The sequence below is a fragment of the Micromys minutus genome (genome assembly GCF_963924665.1).
Source record: "Micromys minutus genome assembly, chromosome: 30".
Taxonomy (NCBI): Eukaryota; Metazoa; Chordata; class Mammalia; order Rodentia; family Muridae; genus Micromys; species Micromys minutus.
The window spans coordinates 24,653,277-24,668,877 of record NC_137965.1 but is presented as its reverse complement, the minus strand read 5'-3'; the positions used below and the strand labels follow the sequence as shown (position 1 = coordinate 24,668,877).

Genomic DNA, 15,601 nt, shown 5'->3' with positions numbered 1-15,601 from the left:
AGAAGCAGTGGAGGTGTTGTCTGCTGGTCTTATTGTCCTCTTTGCCCACAGCACTTCTGCTGGGGGGATCCAGGTCCATCTCCTGTGATCCCTGATATAAACAAAGACAGTAGATGCTCCAAACACCATGAGAACAGGGAAGCCCATGACTAAGGGGTAACCTAGCAACACAGGACTCTCTGGAGACCAGGGAAGTCAGTATTTCAGGTCTCCACATTCATGCAGTATGAAAGTCCATGAATATTGCGTGCCCTGGCAAAGGAGATGAGACCCTGAATCTCATGAAATGGTCCTTCAGACCCATTACATCATCAGCTTTGAGAAGGTGTTCCTCATTTAGAAAATGCCATACTTCTTGCCTCTGTCATGTAGCTTTAACTTCCAGTCATGAACTCCCTCAGGAACACTGATGTGTCTTCTCTGAGTGTTAATATTCCATTAAATCATTTCCCAGTCAGTTTGCAGCATGGTATCTGGCTGCAAAAGTAGACATTCAGCCATTCTTATAGGCAGAGGGAAGTCAGGGCATTAGGTGCTTCTTGTTCTCCTTCTCCTCCTCCTCCTTCTTCTCTTCTTCCTCCTCCTTCTCTTCCTCTTCTCCTCCTTCTTCTTTTCTTCCTCTTCCTCTTCTTCCTCCTCATCTTCTTCTCCTTCTTCTTTTTCTCTTCTTCTTCCTCCTCCTCCTGCTACCCCTCTTGTTCCTTCTCCTCCCCCTTATTCTCTTCCTCCTCTTCCTCCTTATTTTCCTCCTCCTTCCTCTTCCTTCTCCTCCATTATTTTATTCCCATTCTCTTCCTCCTCTTCCTCATTCTCCTCCTTTTCCTATTACTTCTTCTCCTCCTCTTCCTCTTCTTCCTCCTCCTCCTTATTCCTCTTCCTCCTCCTTTTGTTCCTTTTCTTCTTTTCCTTCTCTACTTCATCTTCCTCCTCCTCTTCCTCTTCTTTCTCTTCTTCAACCTTCTTTCTTTCTGTTTCAGCTCCTCCTCCTCCCTCTTCTAATCCTGCTGATGCTGGTGGTGTTAGTGGTGCTGGTACTACTGCTACTGTTTCTCTTGTAGCTTCTGTTGTCTTTTCCAGCAACATTTGTCTGAAATCACCTGATGGTTATACTCAGGAATGACAGAGTTTCCAGATGACACTGTGAAGAAAACAAGACAATTTATTCTAGGCAAAGGAAATAATGAGGTAGGATTCTTCAAAAAACATGTGTGGTTTTGAGTTCCTTACTATTTTTTGACTTTTTTTTTTTTTAACTTTCCAGTTGAGATCTTGGAAAGGAATTATTCCGAAAATCATTCTATAAAAATCTATGCATTAGTAGGTCTTAGAAGAAAAGCATAAGACAACGCAAAAAAATAAAAAAACCCTATGCATGAATACAGGAGTCTGAGCATCATCAAAAAGCTGCAAACTGTTCAATGGCAATCCTGGTTATTAGCTTTGGGGCATACTAGAATGTGATATTACATTTGAAACTTTTAAGAATCTGTTCTGCAGCCCTTCTGATTGATAGACACATGTGCTTGGGCCAGTAATGCCTGGAAGAATCCATGAGCCCATGGCCCTCTAGTCCTCATTCTGTGGGAGCTATTAGCCTTAGTGGGAGATGGAGGAAGAGGGTCCACAAAACAGTTTTATAGAGTGGGTTACAAATTTCTCATCTTGTGTCCCTCTTGGGAAGAGGGGAAATTCAGTAGAGAGAGAATACTTGGGGTGTGGAAGAATAGTAAATTTCTTTGAGAAGATAGAAAGGTAGGAATTGTGGGGATAATGGAAATCAGAGACAGAGGAGGGAATGGCACAGAGCAAAGTAGGAAGGATAAAGCTCAAAGGTACCTGGGCTCTGCCTGCTGCCCATTCTCTGGACTTCCTCTGTAGCTTATTCCTGGGAGGAGACTCTGCTCTGTCCCAGGCGAGGTTCCCTTCGTTTTGGTAAACAGCAGAACAACTTCCTGATGGCCTTTCCTATCTGTTTGGCCCTGGCCTTAAAGCCTCTGGGGCGGCCCCTGCTAGGGATGGGCTTATCCTCTGCTGAGTTAGTGTGGGTGAGATTTTCCTCAGGGTTCTTATTGCCACAGCTCTTGTCACTGAGTCTGCTTTTGGAGTTTATACAAGGAACACTCAGGGCACGTTCCTGGCCTTGGTCCTGTGTGGTTGTCTTCTTGATTGGCCCGTGGAGAAGACGACAATGCACAGAGGATACTCTGCCCCCTCTTGTACTTGTCTTCTGGCCATAGGCAGACAGTTGAGCTTGGGTGGATGAGAAGAGCCGTGTGTTAAGGACTGGCAAGCTTTCGGACCTTTTTAGTCCTAATTTGAAATTAGCATTGTCCTCAAGGGAAGGGAATGGTGCTGTAACAGGACTTACAAGCTGAGCTCGGGTTGGACAGTCATAGCCCTGGAGAGCCTGTGCTTGCAGAAAATAATAGGTGGCCATGGTTTCATTGTATTTGTGATTTATTATGGAGTTGTTAATATCTTGGGCCTGGAAGCCTATACATTTCATCACCTGTAATATTTCTGGCTGTGGACAGAGGGAAGGCAGTTCCACAGATGGTTGTGGGAAGGCTTTCCAGTTCTCTTTCAGCCAGGGGTGTTTCATCACCTCTGTGATGGTCGGCCTGTACCTAGGGTTCGGTGTCAACAACAGGCTGATTAGGTCATCAAGTTCTTTTGAAACCCCCCAGGGGCCAGGATAGACACCTTCCAAAACCTGTTTTCGCAGTTCTTGGATATTAAGTGTGTCAAATGGCAACTTCCCAACAACCATTTGATATAAATTCACACCTAGAGTCCATATGTCACTTTTTGCCCCATCATAACGATGGCCAAGGAACATTTCAGGGGCACCAAAGGCATAAGCTCCACAGTAACTGTCCAGCAGTTGACCAGGTTGAACAACTATACTCAGGCCAAAATCTATTATTTTCACTTTGCCGTTCCTATCGATCATGATGTTGTCTGGCTTCAGATCTCGATGGATTATACCATGTTCATGGCAGTAATTCACTGCTGCTACTATCTGTTTAAATATATCACGGGCCTCGTCCTCCTCTATGTGACCACACTCTTTGATGTACTGATATAGCTGTTTGCCTTCTGCCAATTCCATGACCAGGTATAATCTTTGTTTTGTTTCGATCACTTGTTTGAGGGAAATGATGTTGGGGTGATCTATCTTCTTCATGATATTGGCCTCTGTCATTTCTCGCTGGAACCAATGTCTGTTCTTCACAATAACTTTAATGGCTACGGGGGTGCCTGTTAGCCGGTGGTGGGCCAGGACGACCTTGCCGCAGCTCCCTTTCCCGATGGTCCTCAAGACTTTGTATTGGGCACAAAAATGTTCCTCCTTTGAGATAATGGGCTCAGGGTTTGGGGCTGGGAACTCCTCCTCACTAGGTGTAGGCATTGTATAACTACTAATGCTCCCTAAAAATCATAAAAAGAACAGCATCAAAATTATGAAAAAGATGTAGGAAAACAGAAGGTAAAGGTTCTACAGTGCTACCTAAAAATATATGCTTGAAATAAAAGTAAGTGAAAGCTAGAAAAATACAACAAAATGATGAAAAACATGTCAGAAAAAGAAAGTTAAAAATCATAACTAAAATCCTACTAAATATACAAACCAAAGTAGAAATTCACAACCACATAAATACTAAATATAGATGATGAAACTAAAACTATAGTTGCAAACTGTGTGATTGGGAGGGCCACAGATGCTCAGTTCTGTGTGTGAAAGAAATGAGAGGGGAAAGAATTAGCATAAGACAAAACAAACAGAAAATTCTACCCCTTTAGGGAAAACGCCATTTACCTAGCCATCCCCAAAGCAAAATATTGAAAACTAAAATTAAACAACCATAAACAGTACTATACTTAAATATCATGACTATTAAACCGTCCACCATGGACAAAAAGACAAAGTGTCACAAAGAGCAAACGTGTATAAATATATATGATAACTTACAGTCAATAAGTGGAGAAAGCAGGACAATGTCAAAGAGGAACCAAAATACATTGGAAAATGGAGATAGACTGAAACAGCCCAATATGCAAAAGTAAATCATCAAAACAATAAAAATACTACAGGAGAAAATAAAAATAAGCACAACAAAAGGACCAAATAAAACTTAAGGTAAAACACCACCAACAAGAAAACGAGCAACCAGTGGCCTAGAAAACATATATCATAGTTCTATCTCTTGAACTCACGCCAAAATCCATCAAAGAATTAATAGCCAGTGATCAAACAGGCCTTTAATCTGAGATTATGGGGTTGGTGTATTAATTTTCTGGAAGCCACTGCAGGCCAGCTGCAGGCCAATGTGAGAACCTGTCTTGAAATAAGGATGATGCCTACCTTAGGAAGAGCAGCCACGAGTTTCTGGATCCTAAGATCACTTGCACTGAGATGCCACTGATACAGATAAATAGGGCAAAGGGGATGGGCCAGCGCCTATAGGCACGAAGGCACACACACACACAAAGGCAAGTACACACACACACAAGCACACACACACACACACACACACACACACACAAAGGCAAGCACACACACACACACAAGCAAACACACACCCACACAAGCACACACTCACACACACAAACTCTTACACACACCCAGATTCACACTACACACAATTACATAGGAACTGGCACACACAAACAAATCTTCAAACACACACTGCACTCACACACAGGAACAGGTATACACACACACACTAACAAACACACACACAGAAACTGGAATACACACACTCACACTCAAGAAAATCTGTAAACACACACACTTCTACACACAATGATTCATACACATTTACACAGCACAAGTAAAAAGCAATACGACCACACACAGCTCAATAGATACAACCAAACCGCAGAGAGCACCACTCCTCACCACCTCTCAACGCACTCAAAGAAATCCAGGCCTGGCCACAGCTTAACACCTGTAGGCTGTGCACCTCACAATCGCTCCTCATGAGGTCACAATGGACCTGTTCTGACATCACTGGGAAGGACTCCAAGGCTCTGGCTCTGCTGGGCTATGGAGACTAACATTAGGCTTGTACAGATCAAAGCCTGTGGGATGTTTTGCTGTACTCAGTTCTTCAGTTTGAGTGTTTGCTGTGCCCCCTGATTTAAAGTCCTCATGTCTACACTCAGTGTGACAGCATTCCTCTGAATTCTCACTCATTGGCCTCAAACTGATGCTACAGCTTAACTTTAAGACAAAGCCGTGTGTCTAAGCTGACTCATCAAGGAAGACACTGTTCTTATAATTCCTCAGAAAGGCTCTAGGTTCTCATGAAACCCCTGAGACAGGGCTGCAGGAATATGCAGAGCACTTGTCTCCCAAGGGTGAGGCTTGAATTTGAAGCCCCAGAATCTATATCCAAGTTGGATGCAGCAGCAAAGTCCATCAGCTCAGACTTCCTAAGGTGGAGGTTGAATGTGAGGTGAAATTTCATGGTTTCATTGATTTGCATTTCCCTGATGACTAGGGAGGTTGAGCATTTCTTTAGGTGCTTCTCTGCCGTTCCTTACCTCAGTTGAGAATTCTTTGTTTAGCTTTGTACCCCATTTTAAAAATAGGATTATTTAATTCTCTAGATTCTAACATCTTGAGTTCTTTGTATATATTGGATACTAGCCCTCTATCAGATGCAGGATTAGTAAAGATCTTTTCCCAATCTGTTGGTTGTTGTTTTGTACTTTTGACAATGCCCTTTGCTTTAACAGAAGTTTGGGATTTCATGAGGTCCCATTTGTTGATTCTTGATCTTAGAGCATAAGTCCTTGTTGTTCTGTTCAAGAAAATTTCTCCTGTGCCTATGTGTTCTAAATTCATCCTGGCTTTCTCTTCTGATAGTTTCATTGTACCTGGTTTTATATGGGATGTTTGATCCACTTGCACTTGAGCTTTGTACAAGGAGATAAGAATGGATCTAATTGCATTATTCTGCATGCTGACTGCCAGTTGAACCAGCACCATATTTTTGAAAATGCTATCTTTTTTCCACTGGATTGTTTTAGTTTCTTTCTCAAAGATGAACTAACCATAGGCGTGTGGGTTCATGGATTTTTTTTTCTCCATCTTCAGTTCTATTTCATTTATCTACATTTGTGTCTCTGTACTAATACCATACAGTTTTTTTTTAAAATATTTCTTCGTAATACAGCTTGAGGTCAGGGGTCAGGATTCCCCTTAACGTTCTTTTATGTTGAGAATAGTTTTTGGTATTCTAGGCATTTTGTTATTCCAAATAAAATTTCAAATTGCTATTTCCAACTCAATGAAAAATTGAGTTTGAATTTTGATGGGGATTGCACTGAATCTGTAGATTGCTTTTTGTAAGATGGCCATTTTTACAATGTTGTTCCTTCCATTCATGAACATGGGAGATCTTACCATCTTCTGAGGTCTTCAATTTCTTTCTTCAGAGACTTGAAGTTCTTGTTGTAGAGATCCTTCACTTGCTTGGTTGGGGTCACACCAAGACGTGTTATATTATTAGCATCAATTTAAAAAGTGGAGTTACCATAGTTTATTTGTCAGTCCATTTATTCTTTGCATTAAAGACAACTACTGATTTTATTAGTTAATTTTTGTATTCATCCACTTTTCTGAAGGGGTTTTTCAAATGTAGATGTTCTCAAGTAGAATTTTTTTGGGGTCACTTTGGTATACCATCATATCAAACTCAGATAGTGATATCTTTACTTCCCCCTTCCTAATTTGTATCCATTTGATCTGCTTATGTTGTCTAATTTCTGTGTCTAGAACTTCCAGTACTATATTGAATAGGCAGGGTGAGAGTGAGCAGTCTTTTCTTGTCTGTGATTTTAGTGAGATTCCTTCAAGCTTCTCTCCATTTAGAGTGCACATGTGTATTCACAGTTACAGATTTAGTCATCTTTCATTCCTCTGCTCTTGTAACACTGAGTTACATTAATCAGTGCTAGTCTGACTTTTAGTATTAGATTAGGCAAGGTTTATGGAAATACCTTATTTTTAAACAACCCCCATAGTAAAACTAGCTTAGTTGGAGTTGCCTGTTTACTGAAATTGAAATCACTGGCTTTGTTATTTTCTTTCTCCCTTTTTAGTGTGGGTAGGTGCCACTAGGCATATAAACACATCTGTGTACATAGGTTTATACAGAGGCCTGAGATTGACAGGAATTATGCTAAATTACTCAGCATCACTCATTGAATGAGGGTCTCTGGATGACTATGCTGGCTGCCTTGTCTTCCTAGTGTTTATGTCATCTCTGGTTAAGCACTGAGCCATCTCTTGTTCCCATATTCATTTGTGAAAGTCAATGTCAAGGGAATACTTGGTCCCTTTTTTACATGAAATTATTTGTTGGTTTATTACTCTTAATTTTTTTTATGTTGTAATCATAACTCTTTTGTCCGTGTTGTTTTTAGTCCTATGCCACTGTCCCTGCTTTTTGTTTTAACTAATATCTAGTTGTCTGAGCTCAGATTGGATGTTAAAGATGTGTTCAGACCACAACTTAGCTATAGTTTTCTTAGCCACATTACATAAAATGACTAAATAATGTATAACAATGAACAAGTCCCACTGAAACCTTTCAATCCTAATTAAAGTTCACTTAGACTACTTACTTGTATTTTGATGCATAATCTTTTGTCTTTTCATTTTGTGGAGCCAACATTCAGACTTAACTAGAAATTCTGGAGCCCCTGAAAACCTGAGATTTATAGAGTGTCAGCTCTTTTTTTCACAAGGAAATGATGTGTTTGACAAAATGAAAGCTTCTGGTAATTTAACTGAGCATGAGAATGAACTGAACAACAATGGAGGAGAAAGAGGACACCTGTACTCAAGCATGTCTGCCGTTGGCAGTGGATGTGTGTGTGTGTGTGTGTGTGTGTGTGTGTGTGTGTGTGTGTGTGTTTGTGTGTGTGTTTGTGTAGGTGCCTGAAGTGGAAGGAACATTTCTATGTCTAAGGGATATTTAATTTCTGATTCTGAATGGTTGCAAATTAGAGATGTTCCAATTTAATAAAATTTGTTTTACTTTACCAAGAAGTATCCAGTCTAGTCCTTAGTGATCTGACTCATGTGAAGTTACCCACTTTTTTTAGCCTTTTTGGGGGAGTCTTGGATTCATAGGGCAAAATGAAGGTCTGTAAAGATGGCAGGGTTATTCCTCTATGCCATCTTCTCCCATTGTCATTCCAAGGCTAGTAGGCCAAGAAATTATCTTTTCCTTCCTTCTCCGAACCCCATTTGGCTACCAGACAGTGACAGCTGAGCAGTTCAGAGCAGTACTGAGTCATAGAGGACCCTGTCTGCAGGAGACAGGGCTTTCAGCCCAGGGCAAATGCTGCCTTTCATTCTATCATATTTGAATGAGGTGGTTAGATGGCATTCCTCATGTAATGTGCACAACACATCATTCTTAACAAATAAATGTGAGCCTCCTGATCAATTCTAAATGCTTGAGATTGAATATCAAATTAAAAATCAAATTTGAAAATTCTCATGAAGGTTCTGATGATTTAATCCTCGGGATATTATTTTTATAAGAAGCAAATTATCATTAGAATTATCACTAGTGGAAATTAAAGATGACAGTTTGCTAGAAATTTACCTAGTATTTCAGAGGCTCCAATGGTCTGGAGCTCTCTAACTACGCAGCATTCATGTAGGTAGGAGCAAAGACATCTGAGAAAATTGAGGATTTATGGGTGGCAGACAAACATAGCTGTCTCAGAAATTGTAAGTTTAGTAAAGAGACTTTCGATACAATGTCAGAAAAGAAAGGAATGCTTTCCTGTGCCTCCTGTAACTTAAATCCTATAAGATCACTTCTGGCAGTGGAGTCTGCATCTCTTTCCCAGAATAGTAAAGTTATTTAATTTTAATTCCTGAATTTCGTACTGTTCTTCCTCAGCTGAGCTGTGGGAGACAGACCTCAGTTTACTTATTTAGTGTGAAAGCTGACTTTATGATTTCAAGCACATTTTCTGTTTGAGAATCCCCTAATGTGGGTCCAGATGATCTTTCTGTATATGTATGTGCATCAGGAAAATATGCACACTTCCTAACATTTTAATATGAGCTATATGCTAAATTGTTGAGATGCAAGCATAAACATTTTTATGTTTATCCAGTTTCCTAAGTGAATGTGAGTCTTTGCTGTTTCTTTTGTAAGAGAATAGAAGATCCCTGAGATTTGAAGGATGTGCACCCTTGTCTTGCCTAGGAAGTGCATTCTCCTTGTGTCTGGAGCACACTGGCAGCCTTTGAGCAACATGATCATACCTTCCAAAGAAGAGCAGGTTCCTGCTGTGGCTAGTATATGTGAAGACAGATGCACTCAAGAACCTTCAAACATCTGAAAACTCTTCATGTGTATTTGTGAGACACATTGTTAAGTAGACTTTGCCATCCCTGGACAGTGAGGTCAGATGTGAATAGGTGTGGTAAGAGCACGTAGAACAGTGTGCATTACTGTGGGGAAAACACCCAAAACTGCCATTGTTTTCCATTTCTGCTGTATTTCAGTTGAAACCTATTTTTAATAAACTTTGTATCTATTTAAGTGTATTTTCTATTGTTTTCAAAGTGCTGGCAAAGTTTATATGTGTAATGCCAGCATGAGTCTTTCCCATTTCCATTTGTCAATGAAAGGCTGAATTATTCCTTTCTTTGTCTCTTGGTTGTTTCTCTCTTTGTAGGAAGGTCTCTTGGTCATACATGTTTCAAGTGTAATAACCCACACAAGATAAAATGAAGGTATGTTTTACTATCAGGGCACAAGGTACACTGACCAGTTCCAGAGCTGGAATGGTCAGTGGGATGCTGTTCTCTTACCATCATGCCTACTGTGCTTTAGCAGGGGGCAGGGCAGCATCCAGATCTCAGGGCTTGGGTGAAATGGAATGTGGGAGTGGGGAGTTGCTAGTCAAAGGATACAAAGGTTCAGATGAACAGAGAATGACTCTGATTATTGTTACAAACCAAATGATGACACTCCATAGTGTCTGTAAAAATGCAAAGGAATTTTAAGGAACAGAAGGCATGTTTGAGGTCTAAATAAATTTGTGAAGAACTTTGTGATAAGAGTCAGAATTTATATCTTGGTATTGCTGTTTGTGTTTTTCCATATTTTATTTGCTGAGTTTTAGATATGTAGAGACACCCCTTAGAAACTAAGACTTGGCGTCAGGAACTGTGGCCTGCCTGCCCAGAGGTCGCAGGAAGCTCCGAAGAGCTGTAGGAGCACTATTCATTCAAACTGAGAGGATAAGTCAGCTTCTTTTACCAACTCTCCACCCCAGGAGAGGCCACCCAGAACTTTCATGATACAAGTAGCTATACTGCCTGGGAAGGCACACTTCTAGCCCAAGACCAGACCCAGGCCAGTTTCATCAGGACTGGTGGCTCACTAATAGGTTGTTAGGAGCTAGGAAGAGCTGCAGAAGCTCTCTCCATCATAAGTGAAATGCTGAGTCAATTTCTCCTGCTCACTGTCTACCCAGGAGAGGCTGCCCAGAACTCTGGAGGTACAGGGAGTATACTATTCTAGCCCAAGGCCAGAACTGACCCAGGAATATCAGGACTGGACTCTGCTATCAGAACTCAGAGCCTAACTTGAAAGAGGAACACCCAGGAACAATCTTTCTCTGTAGACCACAGGCCCACAGATGCACAAGAGAGACAAGCTCCAGCAATAGACAACAAGATCACCTAGCATTACGTATAGCGAGATGGCAAGAGTCAAGTGCAAGACTCTAAAAAACATAAACAAGACAACCTGGCAACATTAGAACCCAGTTCTCTCACCACCGCAAATAGTGGATATCCCCACATACCAGAAAAACAAGATTTAGACTTAAAATCATACTCATGATGATAGTGTTGATATTTCAGAAGCACATAAATAATACAATTAGGGAAGTACAGGAAAATCAGTAGAACACACACAAACAAGTTGAAACCCTTTAAGAGGAAACACAAAGATCATTTTAAGAGCTAAAGGAAAGCACAAAAAACCAGGTGAAGGATCTGAAAAAAAAAAAAGAAACAATGAAGGAAACAGAAAAGGAGACAACCATGAAGTTGGAAAGCCTAGGAAAGACATCAGGAGTCAGAGATGCTAGCATCACCAACAGAGTACAGGAGACAGGGGAAAGAATCTCAGGGGCAGAAGACACCATAGAAATCATTGACACAACAGTCAGAGAAAATGCAAAAGTCAAAAAGGTTCTAACCAAAAATTCAGTAAATCTAGGATAAAATGAGAAACCAAATCTAAGGATTATAGGTGTATAAGAGGGCAAAGAATATCAACTGGAAAGCTCAGTAAATATTTTCAACACAATTATAGAAGAAAACTTTCTTAACCTAAAAAAAGAGATGATTGTGAACATACAAGAAGCCTACAGAACCCCAAATAGACTGGACCTGAAACGATATTCTTTCTGACACATAATAGTCAACACATCAAATGCTCAAAACAAAGAAAGTATACTAAAAGCAATAAACGAAAAAGGACAGGTAACATATAAAGGCAAACCAATTAGAATTACTCCAGACTGTTCAACAGAGACTATGAAAGCTTGAAGATCCTATCCTGACATCATACAGGCCCTAAGAGAACACAAGTTCCAGCCCAGATTACTATGGTCAGCAAAAATCTCAATCACCAAAAATGGAGAAACCAACACCCTGGGAAAATCAAGAAACTAATCCTCTTGCAACAAACATCATAGAAGTAAAGCACACAAACACAACTTTACTTATAATAACAAAAATATCAGGAAACAACAATCACTATTCCTTAAGATCGCTTAATATCAAAAGAGTCAGTCTAATAAAAAAGACATAGACTATCAGACTAGATAAGTAAACAGGATCCAGCAATTTCCGGCACACAGGAATATCATCTCAGCAACAAAGACAGACACTACCTCAGAGTAACGGGTTGGGGAAAAAAAAACTTTCCAAGAAAATGGTCTCAAAAAACAAGCTGGAGTAGCCATTCTAATATGGAATAAAATGTTTTTCAACCAAAAGTCATCAAAAACTACAAGGAAGGACACTTTTTCTCATCAAAGAAAAAAATCTATCATGATGATCTCTCAATCCTGAACATCTAGGCTCAAAATAGAAGGGCATTCACATTCAATAAAAAAACTCTACTCAATCTCAGAGCATATATTACAATACATACAATAATAATGAGAGAGTTCAACACCTCACTCTCATCAATAGACAGATTATGAATGCAGAAACTGAACAGAGACACAGTGAAACTAACAGAAGTAATGAAGCAAATAGATTTAACAGACATCTATAAAATATTTCATTAAAAACAAAAGAACATACCTTCTTCTTAGTACCTCATGGCACCTTCTCCAAAATTGATGATATAGTTTGTCACAAAACAGGCCTCAGAAGATAAAGAAGAACAAAATACTCTCATTCATTCTATCAGATCACCATGCTCTAAGGCTGGTCTTCAATAACAACAAAAACAACAAAAAGCCCACAAAAAGCCCACATACACATGGAAGCTACACAATGTTCTACTCAATGATAGCCTTATTGAAATAAAGAAAGGAATAAAGGAAGCAATAAAGAAAGAAATCTGAGATGTTTTAGAATTTAACAAAAATGAAGGCACAACACACCCAAATTTATGGGATACAATGAAAGCAGTGCTAAGAGGAAAACTAATAGTGCTGAGCGCCTCTAAAAAGAAACTGTAGAGAGTCTACACTAACAAATTGCCAGTACAATCGAAAGCCCTAGAACAAAAAGAAGCAGATACACATAAGAGGAGTAGAGGCAGGAAATAATAAAACTCAGAGCTGAAATCAACCAAATAGAGAAAAAAAGAAGTATACAAAAAGTCAACAAAACCAAGAGGTGGTTCTTTGAGAAAATGAACAAGAATGATAAATGCTTAGCTAGAGTAAACAGAGGGTGCAAAGAGAGTATCCAAGTTGACAAAATAAGAAATGAAAGGGGAGACGTAACAACAAAAACTGAGAAAATCTTATAAATCTTCAGATTGTAGTACAAAAGCCTATGCTCAACAAAACCAGAAAATCTAGAAGAAATGGACAATTGTCTAGACAGATACCAGGTACCAAAGTTAAATAAGGATCAGATAAACCATCTTAACAGAGTCATAACCCTAACCCTAACCAAGCAAGTGAAGGATCTGTACAACAAGAACTTCAAGCCTCTGAAGAAGGAAATTAAAGGACTCACAAGGTGGAAAGATATCCCATTCTCCCCAACAGGAAGGATCAACAGTATAAAAATGGCCATCTTGCCTAAAGCAATTTAAAAATTCAATGCAATATCCAACAAAATTACAACTCAATTCTTCATAGAGTTACAGCAATTTCCAAATTCATTTGGAATAATAAAAAAACCTAGGATAACAAAAACCATTCTCAATGATAAAAAACTTCCTGCAGAATCACCATTTGTGTTCTCAAACTATAACAAATCAATTGTGATAAAAACTGCATGGTATTGGTACAGAGACAGGCAGGTAGATCGAAGAAATAGAATCGAAGATCCTTTAATGAACCCGCACACCTATGGTCACTTAATCTTTGACAAAGAAGCTAAAAACATTCAATTGGGAAAGGATAGCCTCTTCAACAAATGGTGCTGTTTCAAGTGACAGTCAGCATGGAGAAGAATGTAAATTGATCCTTTTCTATCTCTTTGTACAAAGCTCAAGTCCAATCAAAGACCTCCACACAAACCAGGTAAATTGAAACTATTTGAAAGGAAAGTGGGGCAGAACTTAGAACACATAGGCACAGAGGAAAATTTCCTGAACAGAATGCCAATGTTTTAAGCTCTAAGATCAAGAATTGACAGATGGGACCTCATGGAATTGCAAAGCTTCTGTAAGGTTAAGGACACTGTTAAGAAGACAAAACAGCAGCCAACATATTGGGAAAGGATTTTTACCAATCTTACATCTGATAGAGGGCTAATATCCAATATATTCAAAGAAATCAGGAAGCTAGACTATAGAGAATCAATTAGTTCTATTAAATGGGGCAAAGAGCTAAGCAAAAAATTCTCTGTTGAAGAAAACAGAATGGCTGAGAAGCACCTAAAGAAATGCTCAACTTCCCTAGTTATCAGGTAAATGCAAATCAAAAGAAATTTGAGATTCCACCTCACACCAGTCAGAACGGCTAATATTAAAAACTCAGGTCACAGCAGATGCTGGTGAGTATGTGGAGAAAGAGGAACACTCCTCCACTGTGGGTGGGGTTGTAAGCTGATACAACCACTCTGGAAATCAGTCTGGTGGTTTCTCAGAAAACTGGACATGGTACTACCTGTAAACCCAGCTATTCCACTCCTAGACCTGTACCCCAAAGATGCTTCAACATATAGCAAGGACATATGCTCTACCATGTTTATAGCAGCCTTATTTATAATAATCAGATGCTGGAAATACCCAGATGTCCATTAACAGATGAATGGATAGAGAGTGTGTGGTATATTTACACAATGGAGTTCTATTCAGCTATTAGAAACAATGACTTCATGAAATTTGTAGGCAGATAGATTAAACTAGAGACTATCATCCTGAGTGAGGTAACCCAGTCACAAAAAACACACATGGTATGCACTCACCGATAAGCAGATACTAGCCCTAGAAAGCTCTGAATATTCGATACCCAAGAAACAATTCACAGACATTATGAAGCTCAAAAAGAAGAAAGGCCAAAATGGGGACTTCCGTACATTTTAGGAGGGAGATCAAAACACATGCTGGACTAAATACAAGGTGAAATAGAAGAACAAGGATTGCAGAAAAGATCACTCAGAAGCTGCCTCACCTGGGGATCTACCACATACGCAGTCATCAAAACCAAGCACTATAGCTGATCCCAAAAATTACCTACTGCCAGGAACAAGACAGAGATGCCCCCTCATGGAAAATGCTAGAGTCATATAGATACAGGTGAGGATGCTTTGTTCTGAACTTGGGGACTACAATGAGGTTGCTAAAGAAAGGACCTTAGAAGCTGAAAGGAGTTTCAACCTCATGGGAAGAACATTATCAACCAACCAAAACCTCCAAAACTCCCATGGAGTGAAACACCAGCATTTGTGCACACGTTGAGAGACCTATTGTTCCAGTTGCAAATGTAGCTGAAGATAGCAGTGTCTGGCATCAATTTGAGAAGAGGCTTTTGTTCCAGGGAGGGCATGTTATCCCAGTGTCGGGGAATGCCACAGCAATGGGGTGAAGAGAGTGTTCAGGAGGGAGTGCACTTCTGTAAAGGTAAATGGAGGGGGAGGGGAGATGGGTGCAAAGTGGGGTAAAGGGATAACATCTCAAAAGTAAATACAGAGTATCTCATAAAAATTTTAAACAAGTATAATCAAAACAAGGGCATTTTAGGTGCATAGCCACACAAGCCAGGCACAGCCAGTGAGTCCAATTAAGGGCAAATTTCCTACCCTTGATGCTGCTGTAGCTTTCTTTATAGGACTGAAAAGGATAGGAAGCCAGCCCACCCTAGGCAGACCAGACTCATCATCCTCCAATAGACTAGTTTCTGC

The 15,601-nt window shown here is 39.9% G+C and overlaps 1 protein-coding gene across 1 annotated transcript; it reads right to left on the bottom strand.

Moving 5' to 3' along the window:
* Nucleotides 1-1,879: 1,879 nt before the first annotated feature.
* Nucleotides 1,880-3,412, bottom strand: LOC308439835 (sperm motility kinase Y-like; the record flags this gene model as incomplete). Its single annotated transcript, XM_080941748.1, has 1 exon — nucleotides 1,880-3,412. The coding sequence occupies one exon, from the start codon at nucleotides 3,410-3,412 to the stop codon at nucleotides 1,880-1,882; it is 1,533 nt and encodes a 510-aa protein (XP_080797874.1).
* Between the last annotated feature and the right edge of the window lie 12,189 nt (nucleotides 3,413-15,601).